The following is a 19,510-nucleotide window of genomic DNA, read 5'->3' on the forward strand; positions in this document are numbered from 1 at the left end:
CTTGCGCTTCCTGCAGACTGGCGGCTGCAGTACAGGTTGCCGCCTGGGTTCTAAAGCATTGCCATCTCAGACCCCGGGATTTAATGCCAATAGGGGGAAATGGCGAAAGGGCAGGCGCTGGACGCCCGCGCATCCGGGAATATCAGTGGTAGGCGGTCGGGGTGGGCGAGAGCGGGCCTTCAGCCTCCCAGCCATCCCAGTCTGTGGGCCGCCACGTTAGGACTTTATTCGTGACTACATCTCAGGGGGGGCTCACGAACTACCCAGCAGTTGCCACCTTTTTCTGCCCCGTTACCTCTTGGCAGCTCCCATCCCGCCCCCGCCGTAAGCCCCGCCTCCCCCGCCGCGCTGGCTCCGCCCCCGGCCCCGCCTTCCCCTTTCGCGTCCCAGGACGCGTTGCGCGGCCCGGGCCGGAAGTCGGCGAGTTCCCGGGTGTGTGTCTGTGTCTGTCTGTGTCTCGAAGCGGCGCGCGGCCCGGGACAAACGCTGGGGAATCCCGTCTGAGGCGTCACCACTGTCACTGCCATCACGCACGGATCCACTTCTAGAGGGGAGTAGACCCGGCCTTTCGCCGGGCAGAGAAGATGTTGCCCCTGTCCATCAAGGACGATGAATACAAACCACCCAAGTTCAATCTGTTCGGCAAGATTTCGGGCTGGTTTAGGTGCGGGGTGCTATTTTTGTGGGAAGGGGGTATCCGGTCGAAGGGGAGAAGGCCCAGACCTAAGGATGGCCCGAGGTCCAGGGCGGGAGCGTCAGGGACAGCTTCCTTCGCTGTGAGGAAAGGAGCGTTTAGACTGGGAGGGTCTTGAAAGGGCACCCAACCTCCGGGTCCTGGCACCGCGTTGACTCCCGCCTCTTCTCCACTTTTATCACTCCCAGGTCTATTCTGTCGGACAAGACGTCCCGGAACCTGTTTTTCTTCCTGTGCCTGAACCTCTCTTTCGCTTTTGTTGAACTACTCTACGGCATCTGGAGCAACTGGTAACCAAAAGGGAAAAGCAGGGCGGAAGCAGGGGGTGGGGGAGACGAAGCCCTGTTTGCTTAGTGCCACGTAGCTCCTCACCAGGAGGTTCAGGTCTTGCCTTTGCCGTTCAGCTCTGCTGCTGAGTGGCCTTCTCAATTTCACACCAATCTGGAAAGGCTACGTTGAAGATCCGGGGCCCATCGAGTGCAGTAGCATTAAGATTTGGGTCCCGCCCTCCCACCTCTCCCGTCAAACAAGAGTGACAAGTCTCCTTCATTTTGGCTGATAGTCATCCTTGACTACAAACCTTAGCTTTGCTCACTTTCTTGAAATCGGGAGAAACCTGTTTCCTGCCTCTTTGGGGGTGGGAGTGTTCCTAGCTTCCCTCGTGGGGGAGTGGCATTTGGTTTTCACCCTTAAGATTCCGAGAGGGAATATCTGAGATGTTCAGCTTAATTTATTAGGTCTTGGGATGGGAAAGGGCTTTATAAAGGGTATACCCAGAGAAATATGTTACAACTGTCTCATGATTTTCCTCTGATTTTGACTGCAGTAGAAAATCCCATATAGTTTTCTACAAACTTAACATCTCTTGAATTGATGGGTTTGTATGTGCCATCTTTGGGTTTGTTTGTTTTTGAAACTTCTTTAGGAAGAGTAAAATTCAGGGATTCTGTAAGTGAAGCACTGTTTGGGTATTTGCTGTTGAATAACGTAGGGGCTTGTAAAATTCTTCAGCTAACAATAAGATCATTACACTTCTACGTGTGCTGAGTGCTCTTTAAATCTCACACTCATATGAGAATCTGATAAAAACCAACACTTAAAATTTTATATAAAACTTCAGGGTGATACTGTGTTCCTTGAAATACATCTTGAACCGCAGCTTAAGAACCCATGCCATTTATACTTTATTTTCTGTTAATTAGAGTTAGTCTTTTTCCTTAGTCCATTTTCAGAGAGACTTTCTGTCCTTGATCGTAATCTCTATTAAGAATGAACGATGACTTTAAATAAGATCACCATTTTTTATGACATTTACATTTTTGTGTGAAAAAGTGGACTTCTTTTCAGTTCAGATGTCAACTCAATTTTATAAAAAATACTCAGTACATTATGAAGGTTATTGATTTAGTCACCTCTTTAAAAGGCATATTGAAACATAATAAAATCTTAGTATATATAATAACCCCTTTAAATTTTTTGGGAAGCTGATATAGGTATCCTATAATAGGACTGTCCTTCGATATATTGTGTGTATTAAAAGCACTATGATGTATTGTAAATCAAGCTTTATTATAAATATACAGTATTTATAATTTATTTTTCTCTTCTTAAATTATGCCAAATCGTGTCATATGTACTAACTGTATCAAGACTATAACTTGGTTTGCATATGTACACTTTAGCTACAGTTACTTTATATTATAATACACTGTGGCCTTCCATGCATAAATTAATGTGTGAAATGTCTTGATCAAGGAAATTATATTTGAAGTGCCTAAACCACTTGTTTCATGGAAAGTTAAGTGTAAAGTAAATTTTTTATCTGTAGAGGTCTATTGAGGAAATTATAGTTGACCTTTGAACAACATGGGGATTGGAGCATGAACCTTGTGCAGTCAGAAATCCGTGGATAATTTTTGACTCCCCCCAAAACTTAACTTCAGATAGCCTACTATCCGCCATAAGCCTTAGCGATAACATGAACAGTTGATTAATATGTATTTTGTATGTTATATGTATTATGCATTGTATTCTTACAATAAAGTAAGTTAAAGAAATCTTATGAAGAAAATAATAAGGAAGAGAAAATACATTTATGTACTATATGGAAAAATATCTGCATGTAAGTGGACTCCAGCAGTTCAAGCCTGTGTTGTACATAGATCAACTGTACTAAAAACCATTGTTTTCCAAGTCATTTGTCTACATGCATCAGTACACAAGAAAAACATCAGTGGTACATGACTTTTTCTTCTGCCCTTTAGTGGCTTGTTCTCCTGACCTTAGGATCTCTTTTCCTCCAGTTTACTCTCTCTGATTATGTTATTATATCTTCCACATTTGAAATCTAGCTCTGAACTATATTTGTCATACCTAAATCATTTAGTAGGTATTCATCTTTATGTTAACTTCCATATCCATAACCACTTATTCCCTAATACTAATTTTTTTTAAGGATTTTATTTATTTGATAGACAGAGATCACAGGTATGCAGAGTGGCAGGCAGAGAGAGAGGAAGGGGAGCAGGCTGCCTGCTGAGCAGGGAGCCTGATGCGGGGCTCGATCCCAGGACCCACCTGAGCCCAAAGCAAAGGCTTTAACCCACTGAGCCACCCAGGCGCTCCCTAATACTAATTTTTATCAGAGGATTGAGAGTCCAGTACATAGCTGTTGAAGCCTTGGCATATTTAAAAATTGCTTGGGCCTTTTCATAATCTGGATGTCTCATTCAGATATTACAGTTTTAGTCACTTCTGTTGACTGATCAACAGTTTCTTTATTTGACTAGATTATCTCTGTTCCTGAAGTTTCAATTACATTTTAAGTTACTTGAAAAAAAGACCTCACCAAAATTTATTTTATCATAGTCATTTTTGTGTTCATTTTCATTCTATAAAAATTAAGCTTCAAGATGTTGTGAAAATGAAATGTCAATTTTTTCTATTATGGAATTAAAAGATGGATAAAACACGCTCTCTCTTCACAAATAAAGGTTTATGGGGAAAAAAAAGGTTTATGGAAACAGTTGAACTAGTTGCAAAAAATGTTAAATAGTTCTGTTCTTTATTTAGAGACTTTATTTTTTTTTAATTATTTTTTTTCAGTGTTCCAAAATTCATTGTTTATGCACCACACCCAGTGCTCCATGTAATACGTGCCCTCCATAATACCCACCACACCCAGTGCTCCATGTAATACGTGCCCTCCATAATACCCACCACCAGTGTCACCGCACCCTCCACCCTACCCCCTTCAAAACCCTCAGTTTGTTTCTGAGTCCACAGTCTCTTCTGGAGACTTTATTATTTAAAGGAAGAACTTAGGCCATTTGGGTAGGTGTCTCATTCAGTTAGGCGTCTGCCTTTGGCTCAGGTCCCCTGACCTCAGGGTCCTAGCATCAGGCTCCCTGTTCAGTGGGAAGTCTGCTTTTCTTTCTCCCTCTGTGTGCATGCGTTTTCTCTCTCTCTCCCTCCCTCTCCCAAATAAATAAATTAATCTTTAAAAAAAAAAAAAAGAAGAACTTAGTTATAGTTGGTTTATATTTTTGATGGTGGGAATGTGTCATCAGTGGAAGAATAGCTAAGCCCTTTGTGTAATTTTCCACCGTTAAATATCCACTGCTTTTTATTTTTCCACCAGAATGTAAACTTTATTAAAGTATGGATCTTTTCTGTCTTATTCAGGCACCTCTGTACATGGCACATAGTGTGCTTAATACATATTTGCAAATAATGCAAATGCAAATAATACATATTTGCATTTGAATGAAGGAGGGAATAATGAATATATGGAATTAATCTACCTACACTAAACATACTAACTAGCCCTAGTAGAGGGGAGAAATCATTAAACTCCTCTTTTCTCTTATTCTTTGAAGTTGGTAGGAAAATAGTAGGAATACCATATGTGATTTTTCATTCTATAGGGTTCTCTTTCCTTCTAGCATTTTCATTGCTATTTATTGTTGAGTAACTACTAAATCTCAAATTAATATAGTATAAGTATGGGTTTTTGTTTTGTTTTGTTTTGTTTTAATTTGTTGTACAGAGAGAGTGAAATTGGGAGAGAGGGAACACAAGCAGGGGAAGCGGGAGAGGGAGAATCAGGCTTCCTACTGAGCAGGGAGCACAAGGACCCTGGGATCATGACCTGAGCCAAAGGCAGATGCTTAACAGACTGAGCCACCCAGGTGCCCCAAGTATGTGGTTTTGTACAAAGATTAAGTTCTTTCTGAAATTACAGAAAAATCTCCAAATAATGATTTCTTAAATAAGACAAAACTTTATTTCCAGGATGGCTATTAGAGTTCCAGCCATTCCTAGCAGCAGATTGTTCAGAATGAAGAGAAAAACTGGTAAAAAGTGTATATAGTGTCTTTTAAGGAGATTTATCTGGACAGACATAGAGCACTTTGACTTACATTTCAGTGGCTAAACCTTTATCATTTTGGTCATGCCTGGTTGCAAATGTCTTTGTTCTAGTCAAACAGGTATTCCGCTGAAAGCCAAAGATTCTTTGCCAGGAAAGATACTGTAGGCTCAGGAAGTGGGACTAGAAAGAGAGAAGCTAGTTTGACTTCTTTTATAGATAGAAAACTGAGGCCCAGAGTTTTTTCCCCCTAGAGTAACAAGAGAGCCTAGAAGCACCTCTCATTGTTTTTGTTTTTTTTTTCCACTACACCACGATTTTTTTTTCTAGTATCTCAGTATAGTTTCCTTTGTTCTTACTCTGTTTTATTTTATGTGCACTTCACTGTCTGTTAGAAAATTTAATTTCAGTAATATTTTTTACCAAGGCTATTACAATCATTTTCCCTTTAGACATAAAGGGAAGTCATACAACTCTAAAGATAAATGTCTTTGTATTACCAAAGTAAATATTTGTTCAGGAAATGTTTTAGGCCATACCGGACGTAGATTTGTTCTTATTTCTATATAATATGTCATAGCATATGCTTGTCAAGTAACTCCTCGGTAAAGAAAATGCCATTAATCGCATTTTTCTATAGAATTGAAACATGTATATCTTAATCTTTTCCTCTCTCAAAAGACAACATTGCTTCCCAGTCCATGGTGATGACTTTTACTTTCCTACAGTTTTACTTTTCATCTTAAAAATGAGATAAATATTCCATTTGGCTGAGAGTTTTTTTAAGTAAGGGATTATATAATGGAATGTAGTGGAGTTGAGGGTTTTTCATTGTAACTGTCATTAGTTTAACAATTTATACAGATGTCAGGATTCTGATTTCTTGGTAATAAATTGAGAGTTAATTGTTTCTTTTCGTTCCATCTAAGGAAAATCTATCTTGATTATTCCCTATATTAAATTTTTAATTAATCTTTAACAACTACCATAAATATACTGTTAGCTTGGTTACCAATAGACCTTTTTTTTAAATTTTTGAGTATGGAAAATTTTAAACATAAATAAAAGTAGAGAGTTTAATGAACCTCATGTCCCTTCCCATCACCCAGATTTAACATTTGTCGACATGTAACCTATTCCATTCCTCTTGCCTTTACCTTCCTTATGCTTTTACGTGTCCTACCACTGGATTATTTTAATACAGGTACCAACTGTAATTTCTTTCAAAAGAAATACTAATGCTTCAGAATGAGTGTCTAAAAAATAAGAACCCACCCCCTTTTTAAAAAATATTACTCAATGCCATTCTCATCTTTAAAAATTGGCAATTCATTAAAAAATTAGCAATTTATTAATATCAGTTGTCTAGTTAGTAAGTATTCAGATGACCCTTATTATCTCATAATTTCTTTTTATAGTTGTTGTAATAAATCAGAATCCAAACATGATCTAATCCCAACAAGATCTATAGTATTTGGTGGTTATGTCTCTTAAGTCTCAATTTATGGGCTCTTTTCTTCCTTCCTTTGTTTTTGCCTCTAGTAGGCCTTAAAATCTTTTCTGAAAGTTTCTTTTGCTAAATGTTCTATTTACATTTATTATATTTTGCTTCAACTATCAGGTTTCTCTTTTGTATCCTAAGAAGTTTTCATTATTAAAATATCTTTAGAAAGTAGTCACTTTAAAAAAATTAAAAAATCATAGAGAAACTGACAATTTTTAAAGATGGGAACCTAAAACAAGAGTGCTGCTTTTAGCAACTAATTTTTCTTCATCAGGTTACATTGGGTATATATATCAGATACTGTGAAAAACTCTCTGTGCTGTCTTCATTTATAAGGAAATTTATGCCATGTAGTTTATTTTTTTTTTAAGATTTTTATTTATTTACTTGACAGACAGAGATCACAGGTAGGCAGAGAGGCAGGCAGAGAGAGAGAGGAGAAAGCGGGCTCCGTGCTGAGCAGAGAGCCGGATGCGGGATGACCTGAGCCGAAGGCAGAGGCTTTAACCCACTGAGCCACCCAGGTGCCCCTATGCCATGTAGTTTAAATGATAATTCAAAATAGGAAAAATTTGCTAATCCTGAAGAGGAACAATAAAATTGACCTTCCTAATGAATAGTATTTTGATACATGATAGGTGAATAGAAATATACTTTTTCATATGAGTTTGCCTACATAATTGCTGCTGAGTATTTTCAATCCTGATACCAGGTTTAAATAAAAAGACCATTTGCAATGCTTTAAGAACATGATGTTCTTCTACTTTAGAAGAGAGAATCGTTTTTCAGGTAGACTCATATTTTACAATATACCGAAAATGAAATAACATTTTAATGAAAATTAAAGTTACTTAAAATTTAAATAAAATTAAAATCTCATTTTGATGAGTATTAAAATTCCCAAGCTACATTTAAAACTCTTTTTTTTTTAAAAGATTTTATTTATTTATTTGACAGAGAGAAATCATAAGTAGACTGAGAGGCAGGCAGAGAGAGAGAGGGAAGCAGGCTCCCTGCTGAGCAGAGAGCCCGATGTGGGACTCGATCCCAGGACCCTGAGATCATGACCCGAGCCAAAGGCAGTGGCTTAACCCACTGAGCCACCCAGGTGCCCCATATTTAAAACTCTTGAAAAGGGAACCTAATTGGTATAGTATATAGAAGACATTCACCATCTTTCCCCTCTTAGGGCAATGTGTGATGTCCACTAAATATATTTAAAATAAATTTGTCATAAAAAATGATAGTGTGTATTAATTTGCTAGGGCCGCTGTAACAAAGTACCACAATAGAAAGTTACTATCTTGTGGTTCTGAAGACTCGAATTCTAAGATCAAGGAATTGGCCATGCTAGTTCCTTCTGAGGTCAGCCAGGAAGAATCTGTTTATGCTTTCCCTTAGCTTCAGTTGCTTTGCTGGCAATCTTACACATTCCTTGGCTTGTAAAAGTTTCATCTGATACCTTATCTTGACTCAGTGGTCTCTATGGGTGCTGTCTGTCTCCAGGTTTCCCCTTGTTATAAGGACAATAGTCATTGGATCTGGGCCTGCCTTACTGACCTAATCTTAATGAATTACGTCTGCAGTGACCCTGTTTCCAAAGTGGCTCACATTCTTAGGTACTGGAGATGTAGGACTTAAAATTAAGAATTTGGAGGAGGACACAATTCAACCCATACCAGGTTTTACTAAATATATGTATACATCTGTGTATCAGTAAATATTTTTTTATTTATGTTTATTTAGAATGAGTACCCTGAACCTTCTACAACTAATTTATGGCCATTTAAAATAGAAATCACATATATAATAAAAATCCTTAAATTAAGAAATAAAACTGTTAAGAACCATGTATAGAGTGAAAAAAATAACCCTACTAAATATGTAAATTAAGGTAGTTACTGAAATTGACTTTTAAATCTAGTTGTAAAATTCCTTAAAGTTAAGGGAGGATGGGTAAAAAAATTTTTTTTTTTTTTTTAATTTTCATTGTCTGGTTTTACTACAAGATGACTACTCTGTTTTATCAGTATAGATCATTTTCTGAAACCAAATTTTGAAAGTAACTTACCATATTAGTCCTTTGTCACAGCATAGAAAAAAAAAATCATAAGCAATGTCTTTACTAGTGGTTTTATAATACGGTACAGAGATATTCATCAAATGGGTCTTTCATATTTGAAAATCTAATAAAGTTATTATTTTCAGTGTTACATGACTATTAAGATTCAAGTATTATAAGGTTCAAGTAGTATTGTAGAGATCCAATTATTCAAGGAAAGTTTTTTATTTTTATTTATTTATTTATTAAGATTTTATTTATTTATTTGACAGAGATCACAGGTAGGCGGAGAGGCATGCAGAGAGAGAGGAGGAAGCAGGCTCCCCACAGAGCAGAGATCCCGATGTGGGGCTCGATCCCAGGACTCGGGGTTAACGACCTGAGCCAAAGGCAGAGGCTTTAACCCACTGAGCCATCTAGGCGCCCCAAGGAAAGTTTTTTAAAATAACAGATCTGAGGGGCGCCTGGATGGCTCAGTGGGTTAAAGCCTCTGCCTTTAGCTCAGGTCATGATCCCAGGGTCCTGGGATCAAGCCCCGCATCAGGCTCCCTGCTTCCCTTCCTCTCTGCCTGGCTCTCTGCGTACTTGTGATCTCTATCTGTCAAATAAATAAATAAATAAATAATCTTAAAAAATAATAATAATAAAGTAACAGATCAGAGAGAATTGAACCTTTACTGTGTCCTCAGGCATCAGTTTTCTTATTTAGTTTTTATTTATTCCTTTATTCTCATTCTGCTTTGAGTTGGGTATTAAATGAGTACAAACCGTGCTTAAACTGTATTATGCATCTATATTTGAATAAAGTATACAAAGTTTAAGATAAAATTTAAGACATTTTCCAAAATACTTCGTGATGACTTGAAAGAGATTTACAAATTATTGTATTTTGGGGGGCATCTGGGTGGCTCAGTCAGTTAAGCCCCTGACTCTTGGTTTTGACTGAGGTCATGATGTCAGGACCTAAGATTGAGCCCTGAGGTGGGGCTCCACGCTCAGTGTGGAATCTGTTTGTCTCTGACCCTCTGTTCCTCCCTGCTGCTTGCCCTCGCTCGCTCGCTCTCTGTGTCTCTCTAGAATAAATAAATCTTTTTAAAAAAATTATTGTATTTTTTAATGTATTGTTTTACTTCATTTTCTAATTTTATAATTATTCCAGATTATGAGAACATTTTAAAACTGCTTTTTCTACTTAGGTGAGGAATGGTTTTCACTTTCGTTTGTAGCACTTATAACTGAAGGCTCTGGCATCTGGCCAAATTGTCAAGAGCTATAGGTCATGGTGGGAACACTAGGTATTATGAGATATTAATAATTAATATAGGGATTTAATAATAATGGCAATAATAGGAATATTAATATAGCTTAATTATGGCAAGCACTGTGATAAATGTTTCACAGATACTAATTCAATCATTATAACATTTATGACATTTTTTATTATTATCCTGTTTAAGTGAGGGCAAAATTGAGGTGCAAAGTAGTTAAGCAATTTGAGATTGTCAGAACTAGTAAGTCATGGAACTGGGATTTGAACCCAGGTACTCTGACTTCAGAAGTAGTGCTCTTAACCACTCTGATACGCCTTAGTTTTAAATACTGAGCTGTTGATATGCTTGCTTTCAGAACATTTCTATTGAGCTATCTTCAAGTTCACTGAATTATTTCTTTAGCTGTGTCCAGTCTTCTCATAAACCAGTTGAAAGAATTCTTCAGCACTGATACCTTGTTTTTTATTTCTCCCATTTCCATTTAATTTTCATTTTTTATTTTTCAAAATTTTTTTCTTATAAGGATTTTATTTGAGAGAGAATGTGTGCATGCGTGCATGTGGAAGCAGGGGAAGGGGCAGAGGGAAAGGGAGAGAGAGAATCCCCAGCAGACTCCTCACTGAGCACAGAGCTCCTCATGGTGGCTGGATCCATGACCATGAGATCATGACCTGAGCTGAAATGAGGAGCTGGATACTCAAACAACTGGTGCCCTTCCATTTACTTAAAATATTTCATGGGCACCTGGGTGGCTCAGTGGGTTAAAGCCTCTGCCTTCGGCTCAGGTCATGATCCCAAGGTCCTCGGATCAAGCCCCGCATCGGGCTCTCTGCTCAGTGGGGAGCCTGCTTCCTCCTCTCTCTCTCTGCCTGCCTCTCTGTCTACTTGTGATCTGTCTATCAAATAAATAAATAAAATCTTTAAAAAAAAATAAAAATAGAAAATAAAAAAATATTTCAGGGTCGGAGTACCTGGGTGGCTTAATGGGTTAAGGCCTCTGCCTTTGGATCAGGTCATGATTCCAGGGTCCTGGGATCGAGCTCCAAATTGGGCTCTCTGCTCAGCGGGAAGCCTGCTTCCTCCTCTCTCTCTCTGCCTGCCTCTCTGCCTACTTGTGATCTGTCTGTCAAATAAATAAATAAAATCTAAAAAAAAAATTTTTTTTTCAGGGTCTCCCGGATGACACAGTTGTTGAGCATGAGACTCTTGGTTTTGGCTCAGGTCATGATCTCAAGGTTGTGAGATGGAGCCCCATGTCAGGTCCCTGCTCAGCTCAGTGTCTGCTTGGAATTCTCTCCCACTCCCTCTGCCCATCCCATTCATGTTTCTCTCTCTCTCTCTCTCTCTTGCATTAATAAATCTTTTTTTAAAAATCTCATATTTTTCTGCTGGAATTCCCCAGTAATTCATACATTTTGTTCACCTTTTCCCATAGATCCTTTAACATATTAATTATAGTGATGATAGTTCCAGTATCTGAGCCAGTATCTTGGTCTGGTTCTGGTGACTGCTTTATTCGCATTGAGTTCTTTCTCTTACTCTTTATCTTGAAATTTTTGATCAAAGGCTGGACATAGTGAATAAAAAGCTGTGGTTATTAAGATAATAGTATTTATAAACTAGAAATAGATATGCCTCTTCTGTCAAGGCATTATTTGGTTAGGTTTTTGCATGTGTCACAGAAGCTTTCTCTTCATATTCATGGCATTCCCACCCTCCCTGCTAGTACTCTCCCCAAGTTGTAGACTGCTGTTTCTTATTACTCAGTGCTAGGTTTTTAGTGACAGCAGAGGGGCATTCATTAACTTAACCCTGCCTCAGTCTTAGGCAGGCCCTGTGAATCTGGCCTTGGGAGTATGTTTTGTGTTGTTTTCAACATTTTTGCCCCTCTTGTGAAAGCAAAACTCTGCTATGTACATGTGGATAGTCTCTGGTGAGAGTGAGTTTCCTGCTCTTTTTCCAGTGGTAGCAGAACATCTGCTTTGTGTTGGTGCAGAATTCTATGTCCCTCCTTTAGTGACTTTTTTTAGTGGTTGCTTTAGTATGCATAATATGGATTTTTAACTTACCACAAGTATGTTTATCTTTTTTAAAAAACTTCTATTTTCTACTGTCCTAAGCGCTTATTGCCATTCATTTCACTTTTATGCGTTGAAACTCCATAATACAGTGCACCTGTGTTGCTTTATATCAGGAGTTAGCAAACTTTCTCTAAACAGCAGATGGTGAATATTTTAGGCTTCAAAGGCCATAATGTCTCTCACAACTTCTCTATTCTACTGTTATAGCACAGAAGCAACGGTAGACAGTATATAAATGGATGAGTTTAACTGTGTTCCAGTAAAACTTTATTTACAAAAATAGATGGTGATCTGGGCCATAGCTTGCTGATCTCTGCCTTAGATAATCATTTTTTATAAAGGGCTTTATGGAGATAATTCATATACCATACAATTCACTGATTAAGGTATATAATTAAATGGCTTTTAATATACTCACAGAGTTGTAAAACCATCACAACAATAAATTTTAGAGTAGTTTTATTCCCTGAAAGAAGCCTTGCACCTGTAGCCATTGCCCTCTAATTCCCTTATCCCCTGATTTGCCCTAATTCTAGACAACCACTAATTTATTTTCTGTCTGTATATATTAGCCTACTCTGGCCTTTCATATAAATGGAATCATAATGTATGATCCTTTGTGACAGGTTTGTTGTACTTAGCATGATGTTTTCAAGGGTCATCCATATTCTACATGTGTTAGCGTTCATTTATTTTTATTGCCAAATAATATTCCAGCAGTGTGTGAGAATTCTGGTTTCTCTACATCCTCACCAACACTTCTTACCGATTTTTTTTTTTTTTTAAGATTTTATTTATTTGTCAGAGAGAGAGAGGGAGAGAGAGCGAGCACAGGCAGACAGAATGGCAGGCAGAGGCAGAGGGAGAAGCAGGCTCCCTGCCGAGCAAGGAGCCCTATGTGGGACTTGATCCCAGGACGCTGGGATCATGACCTGAGCCGAAGGCAGCTGCTTAACCAACTGAGCCACCCAGGCGTTCCCCCGATTTTTTTTTTTTTATTTAGTTATCAAAGTGTGGGTATGAAGGTGTTTCTCATTATTTTGAATTGCAATTCCCTGAAAGGTAGTTAATGATGTTTAGCATCTTTTATGTGTTTATTGGCCATTTGTGTTTCTTTTCTGAAGAAATGTTTACTCAGGTTCTTTGTTCACTTAAAAAATTAGATTATTTATCTTGGGGCTTCTGGATGACATAATTGTTTAAGTGACATCTTGGTTTTGGCTCAGGTTGTGATCTCAGGGTCATGAGATCTGGCACTGCATCAGGCTCCACACTCAGTGCAGAGACTGCTTAAGAGTCTCCCTCCCTCTGGAGCTTGCTCGCTCTCTTTCAAATGAATAAATGAATCTTAAAAAAAAAGAAAGAAAATGGATTATTTATTTTTTTGAAGTGTTTTAAGAGTTTTTCATATAGTGGTACCTGCCTAGCTCAGACGGTGGAGCCCGCAACTGTTTATCTTGCGGTTGTGAGTTCGAGGCCCCTGTTGGGTGTAGAGATTACTTAAAAAAACATTTTAAGGGGCACCTGGGTGGCTCAGCGGGTTAAAGCCTCTGCATTCGGCTCAGGTCATGATCTCAGGGTCCTGGGATTGAGCCCCTCATTGGGCTCTCTGCTCAGCAGGGAGATTGCTTCCTCCTCTCTCTCTGCCTGCCTCTCTGCCTGCTTGTGGTCTCTGTCAAATAAATAAATAAGATCTTAAAAAAATTTTTTTTTTTAAAAACAGAAAAAGAGTTCTTCCTATACTCTGGATACAAGCTCCTTGTTAAATATATGATTGGCAGATACTTCCTCACACAGGTGCATTATCTTTTAACTTTGTTATTATTGTCCTTGGAGGAATATAAATTTTAAAATTCCAGTGATGTCCAGTCTGTGTTTTCTGCTTTTGCTGTTACTTGTGTTTTTGATGTCTTATTTATATAAGAAACTGTTGCCCAATCCAAGGTGGTGAATATTTTAGTTTTTATGTGTAGGTCTTTGATCTATTTGGGGTTAATTTTTGTGTATGGTATGAAGTAAGGGCAAAAACCATTTTTTGCATGTGGGTATCCGGGTGTAACAGTGCATTTGTTGAAAACACTGTTTTTTGCATCTTGGCATCCTTGTCAGAAGTCAGTTGACCATAAATGTAAGGATTTGTTTCTAGATTCTAAATTCTGTTCCATTGCTCTATAGGTTTACTTTTGTGCCGGCACCACACTGTTTTGATTACTGTAACTCTGTAGTAAACTTTGAAATTGGGAAGTTTGAATCCTCCACCTTTGCTTTTCTGTATGAATTTTAAGAACAGCTTATCACTTTTTTCAAAGAAGTCAGCTGGGATTTTGATAGGAGTGAGTTGAATCTGTAGGTCAATTGGGGAAGTATTGGCATTATAACAGTATTGTTTTCTGATCCATAAATATGGATGTCTTCCCATTTATTTAGGTCTTTTTAATTTTTTCATCAGTATTCTATAGTTTTAGAGTATAAATTTTATACTTTTTTGTTAAATGTGTTTGTATTTTTTTTGATGCTATTGCAAATGGAAATTTTATTTTATTTTATTTTTTATATCATTCCTATATAGGAATACAGTTCATTTTTGTATGTTGATAACTGTGTCCTGCAACCTTGCCAAACTTATTTATTTTAATAGGTTTTTAGTGGAGTACTTAAGATTTTATATATATAAGATCCTGTCATCTGCAAATAGTGATAGTTTTATTCCTTCACTTCCAGTCTGGGTGTCTTTTATTTCCTCCTAACTTCCCTTGTTAGATCCTCCAGTATAATGTTAAATAGAAGTAGTGAGAGGGGACATCCTTATCTTATACCTGATCTTAGCGGGAAACATTCAGTCATTAGCCATTAATTGTGCTGTGGGGTTTTTGTAGATGCCATTTAAGAATTGAGGAAGTTCTTTCTATTCCCGTGTGTTGAGTGTTTTTGTTATGAAGGGGAATGTTAAATTTTGTCCAACTCTTTTGGCACCTGTTGAGATGATCTTGTGGTTTTTGTCTTTTATCCTATTGATATAATGTGTTTGATTGATTGATTTTCATATATCGAACCAACCTTCCATTGTTGGGATTAATCCCACTTGGTCACGGTGTATACTTTTTAAAATATATATTCTTAGATTCCATTTGCTAGTATTTGTTGAAGATTTTTGTATGTATATTTGAGAAAGATTAGTCTCTTTCATTTCTTGTGGTGTCTTTTGTCTCATTTTGGTATGCATTTTGGTATGAGAGTAATACTGCTCTTATACAGTGAATTGGGAAGCATTTCTTCATCATCTGTTTTTTTTGGAAGAGTTTGTAAGGGATTGATATTTATTGTTCTTTAAATGTTTGGTAAAATTTATGTTTAAAAAAATAATAGGGACCAAGGCTAATAGTATTGATGCCCAGAAATGTGCACACCTGTTACTTTGTCAGGCCATTAGTGTGGGGGTTTTGAGTCTCTGATCAATAGTTGACTAGCAACAAGCCACTGACTTCAGATTTTTTGAGTGGCTTTTACCACCTTCTGTTTAGGGTAGGGCTTGGGGTCCTGGAGGATTTTTTCAGTGTTCTTGCTCCACTCTCAGTTTTCAGCAAGCCCTGCACACCTTGCCCCAGGGGAGTCTGCTCTTGCTCAGCTCTCGCAGATAGATTGCTATTGTTTTGTACTCTAGTCAAGGCTTTGGTTGCAGGGGAGAGAGAATTTGGTTCTCCTGCTTATTTTTAAGGCAGTCCTTAATAAGGCAGAGCCTTATTTTTAGCAGTCCCTTCATACTTAGAGCCAGAGTGGGTATTATTAATGTTCTGCCCCTTTTCCCACCTCTCCCCACAGCCTTTTATCAAAAGAAGAAACAGTTGTCTTACCCTCTTCCAACAGCAGCAGACCTTTGCTTTTTATCAATGTAAGATCTTGGGCCCAATGTGGCTTCAGACTTTCCCCCAGCAGTAGATGGCTGGGTTTTTCTCTCTCTCTCTTTCAGTGGCAGCTGCCCTCTGCCAGTGACCAGAGGGTGGACAAATTCCTGCCCCTTCTCCAGTGGCAGCTAGCTTTGTTTTTACCCCTCTTTGAGTAGAAGCTGTTTTTTTTCCCCCTTGGACAAGGGTAGTTAGGATTTCCTTCTTAGGTGTTTAAAATTTGTCCTTAATATTTTTCTATATATGGTATTTCAAGGTTGTCTTTTTAGAAGATTAGTTCCTGATAAGCAGAAGGACATTGAGAAAATTTAGAGAAGGATGTTTACTATTTGGTTACTATTATAATATGCCAATATGTCTGTTCTTTTACAGCTTAGGCTTGATTTCCGACTCTTTTCACATGTTTTTCGATAGCACTGCCATTTTGGCTGGATTGGCAGCATCTGTTATTTCAAAATGGAGAGATAATGATGCTTTCTCTTATGGGTAAGATTTTTTTAAAAACCTTTTTATTAAAGCATAAGAAATACATAAAAAATACAAATCTTAAGCACATGAATTTTCACAAATTGAACACATTTGTGTAACTTGAGCCCTTAACCCGCCTGCCCCCCATCGCCTCCTTCTGGGTCTTTCCTGTGCAGTACTCCCTAACTCGGTGGATTCGTTTCACCTGTTTTGGAACAGTGTTTAATTGGAATCTACAGCATGTACTTTTTTTTTTTTTTGCATCTAAGTTCTTTTGCGTTCTTTTGCTTAGAGATAGGACATCTTGGTTTTACCAAAAAATTTTAAGTGAAAATTTTTGCTTAACCTATTTTGGGGGGTTGGGGAAGAAGAAGAAACTTTCAGTATATAAAAATGGTCATGTTTCTTTTTTAGAGGGATATTTTGTTACTGACTTATTTAAAGTTATCATTTCCTGATATGATTTTATATTATTTACCCTCTTCAAGCTATGCTTTTATGAAAAATGTTTCTTTTCGTACTCTTGCTCAATTTGGATAATTAGTCAAATATTGGAGAGTGTTTTTATGCTGGAGAGACTATATTGGAACATCTGGTCTCACTTCTGAGCCTAATACTATTGAGAGGCAGAGTTTGCCTTTTGCCATCTCTGATTGGGAGAAGCAGTGGAGTGTCCAGTGTTTGATTGACTCTGCCTGAATGTTTTCTTTTTCAAGTTCATAGAGTATTTTGCAGTGTAATTATATTTATGTGTGAATAGCACTTAGGGGCAATACCTCCCTTCTCTGTCTCTCCACCTTCTTTCTCTTTCCTGTTCTCCTCTCTCATCTCTTACTTGTTGACTCTTTCTCTTCTGTCCCCCTCCCTTGTGAGTGCTTTCTCACATTATCTCCTTTCTTCACTCTTACCTGTTTTCTCTTTCACTCTCATCTCCATCCTCATCTTCTCTGCCGTCTGTCCTGAACTCCCGTCTCCCTTCTCTTGTTCTTTTTTTCCAGTTCCTTGTGCCTCTGCTCATGATCTCTCCCTATTCCTTGGCCTTTCACACCCCTTCCTCTCTTTCTCTCTCCCACACATCTTTTATCTTTCTTTTCTCCTGTTTTTTTTTTTTTTTTTTCTCTCTCTCTCTACCCTCGGCCAGTGTCTCTCTCAGGTTCTTATTCCTCCTCCCTCTTAACTTCTTAGCCCTAGTTCTTTCTTCTCTTCCTTCCCCAGTCTCGTTCCTTTTTTCACTAATCCTCCTTCCGGAAGGTTCCCTTTCCTTTATAGTGTCTCTCCTTCTGTCCTATCTGCTCACATCCACAGTCTTACGCACACTGTTTCCTGTTCTCTCTTTTACTCTTGTTTCCTCACTGCTTCTTCTTTCTCTCCACCATCGCTTTTGTTCGCAAGCCAGAACGCATGCACTTTCTCTTTTATGTGCTCTTGTTATCTTCAGATATTTATCGAGGGCCCATATGAATCTGGCTCTTTGCTGCTTTTAAAGATGAATAAAACATGGCTTCTGCCTTGGAGGAACTTGTGCTCTAATGAGGAAACAATGCTGTAAAAAATACCATAAAAACTGTACATTGTGACAAGTGCCAAAAGAAAGATAGATGAAAAAAAAAAAAGAAAGAAAGATAGATGAAGTTCTGTGACAGAACTTGCTGATTTGGGGTATAACCAAAGTGATGTGGCTATTTGTAAGATTAAAAAAGTGAGTCAAAAAACACTAATATACTGTTTCTATTGACTACAGTGAGGGATCTCTATATCTATAAATCCAAATAGCTCAGAAGAGAACATTTTCCATGGCATTATGCAATCAGAAGATTCCCAAGTGTATTTTGGATCATTAAAGAAAGATTGCATGTAAAGTTCTAATCTTATGTTGGAAAATTAGTAGTTCATATGTACTATAAATAAAAAATCTGATTAGAATATTTTACTTAACAATTTTTCAGAAAAAAATTTTAAAAATGTTCAGGATAAGCAGTAGGTGACAATTAAAATTATCAGTACCTTAAATCTTAGGGTATCTGTTGTTTTCTATTTATAAAGCACAGTGTCCCATTCTAAGATGGTTTTTAGGAACAGCTTTGAATACCTCAGTATCATAGCTTTTAGCTATTCAACTCTAACTAGTTAATATAGGAGAGTGATATTCTTGCCACCTTTTTATTTCTTGTTTTGTCTTCTTGTTTGCTTTTTTCTTTTGAGAAGGGAAAAAATTAGTAAAATCTAATACAGCATTTGAAACTATTAATAGTTGCTATAGTAGTGAGTAGCAGCAGTAGTAAAATGTAGGTACCAGTACATCAAAGTGACACCGAATAGGCTAAGCCTGGGGATGAATCCCTAACCGACCAGTTCAGTATGATCATGGCAGCACACTGACTGGTAGAAGAGTACAGGAGGAATATGAGAAGCAGAAGACTTTTCAGTATTTCTTTATAGAAAAGTCATCTTCCTGTCTGGTCACATTCCTGTTTTTGAAATAGCAATGCCAACATAAAAGAATATATGTCTGAATGTAGATAAATGCACATGTACATGCCTTTATATGTATGTATGTATCATTGTATCTTTTTTTGCCATGGCTAAAGAATTCAGATACCATCATACTTCATTAGGCAATAGCACTTTCATGAATGTGCTGTTTTCATTCCAAGACTCACTGTATTCAAGTAAAAGTAGTCATTTGTAAAGGCAAGTATGTCTGGTTTTCACGTTTTTCACTTCAATCCTGCAACCAAGTTTAGCAAAAATATTAAGCTTAGTTAAGTCACTTTAGCCCAGCAGTTTATCAGAATTTATGGAGCACCTATTAAGCTAGGCATTAGAGACAAAAAGACACCTGGATAACATTCCTACCTTTGATCTTGAAATTTAATGGAACTCAAGGACAAAAGGCTTTCCATCAGGTATTAGCTATGGGAGTAGAAGAGTGGGCTAAAAGAAAGTGCTTTTCATTTTGAGGTTAGTAGCCCTGCTGATATATTAGATCAATTCCTCAGTGTTTACTATGAAAAGCCAGCTGAATTTAATGAAAGTTCTCTCCTGAAAAATAAAAAGCATATGCTTTGACAAATATTATGTAAATTTAATTTATTCATATGTGTTAGAAGGTAGAAGTATGCATTATTTCTGAGTGGAGAAATATGTACTATGTTGGAA

The 19,510-nt window shown here is 37.7% G+C and overlaps 1 protein-coding gene across 2 annotated transcripts in view; it reads left to right on the top strand.

The window, feature by feature from the left end:
* Positions 1 to 401: 401 nt before the first annotated feature.
* SLC30A7 (solute carrier family 30 member 7) overlaps positions 402 to 19,510 on the top strand; it is an 81,949-nt gene continuing 62,840 nt past the window's right edge. For both annotated transcript variants that reach the window (XM_044238776.1, XM_044238775.1), the window contains exons 1-3: positions 402 to 664; positions 883 to 984; positions 16,256 to 16,369. In XM_044238776.1, coding sequence (XP_044094711.1) covers positions 585 to 664; positions 883 to 984; positions 16,256 to 16,369 — 296 coding nt within the window. In that variant the 5' untranslated portion in view covers positions 402 to 584. The remainder of the gene's footprint in view (positions 665 to 882; positions 985 to 16,255; positions 16,370 to 19,510) is intronic.

The sequence above is a fragment of the Neovison vison genome, chromosome 2 (assembly GCF_020171115.1).
Source record: "Neovison vison isolate M4711 chromosome 2, ASM_NN_V1, whole genome shotgun sequence".
NCBI lineage: Eukaryota > Metazoa > Chordata > Mammalia > Carnivora > Mustelidae > Neogale > Neogale vison.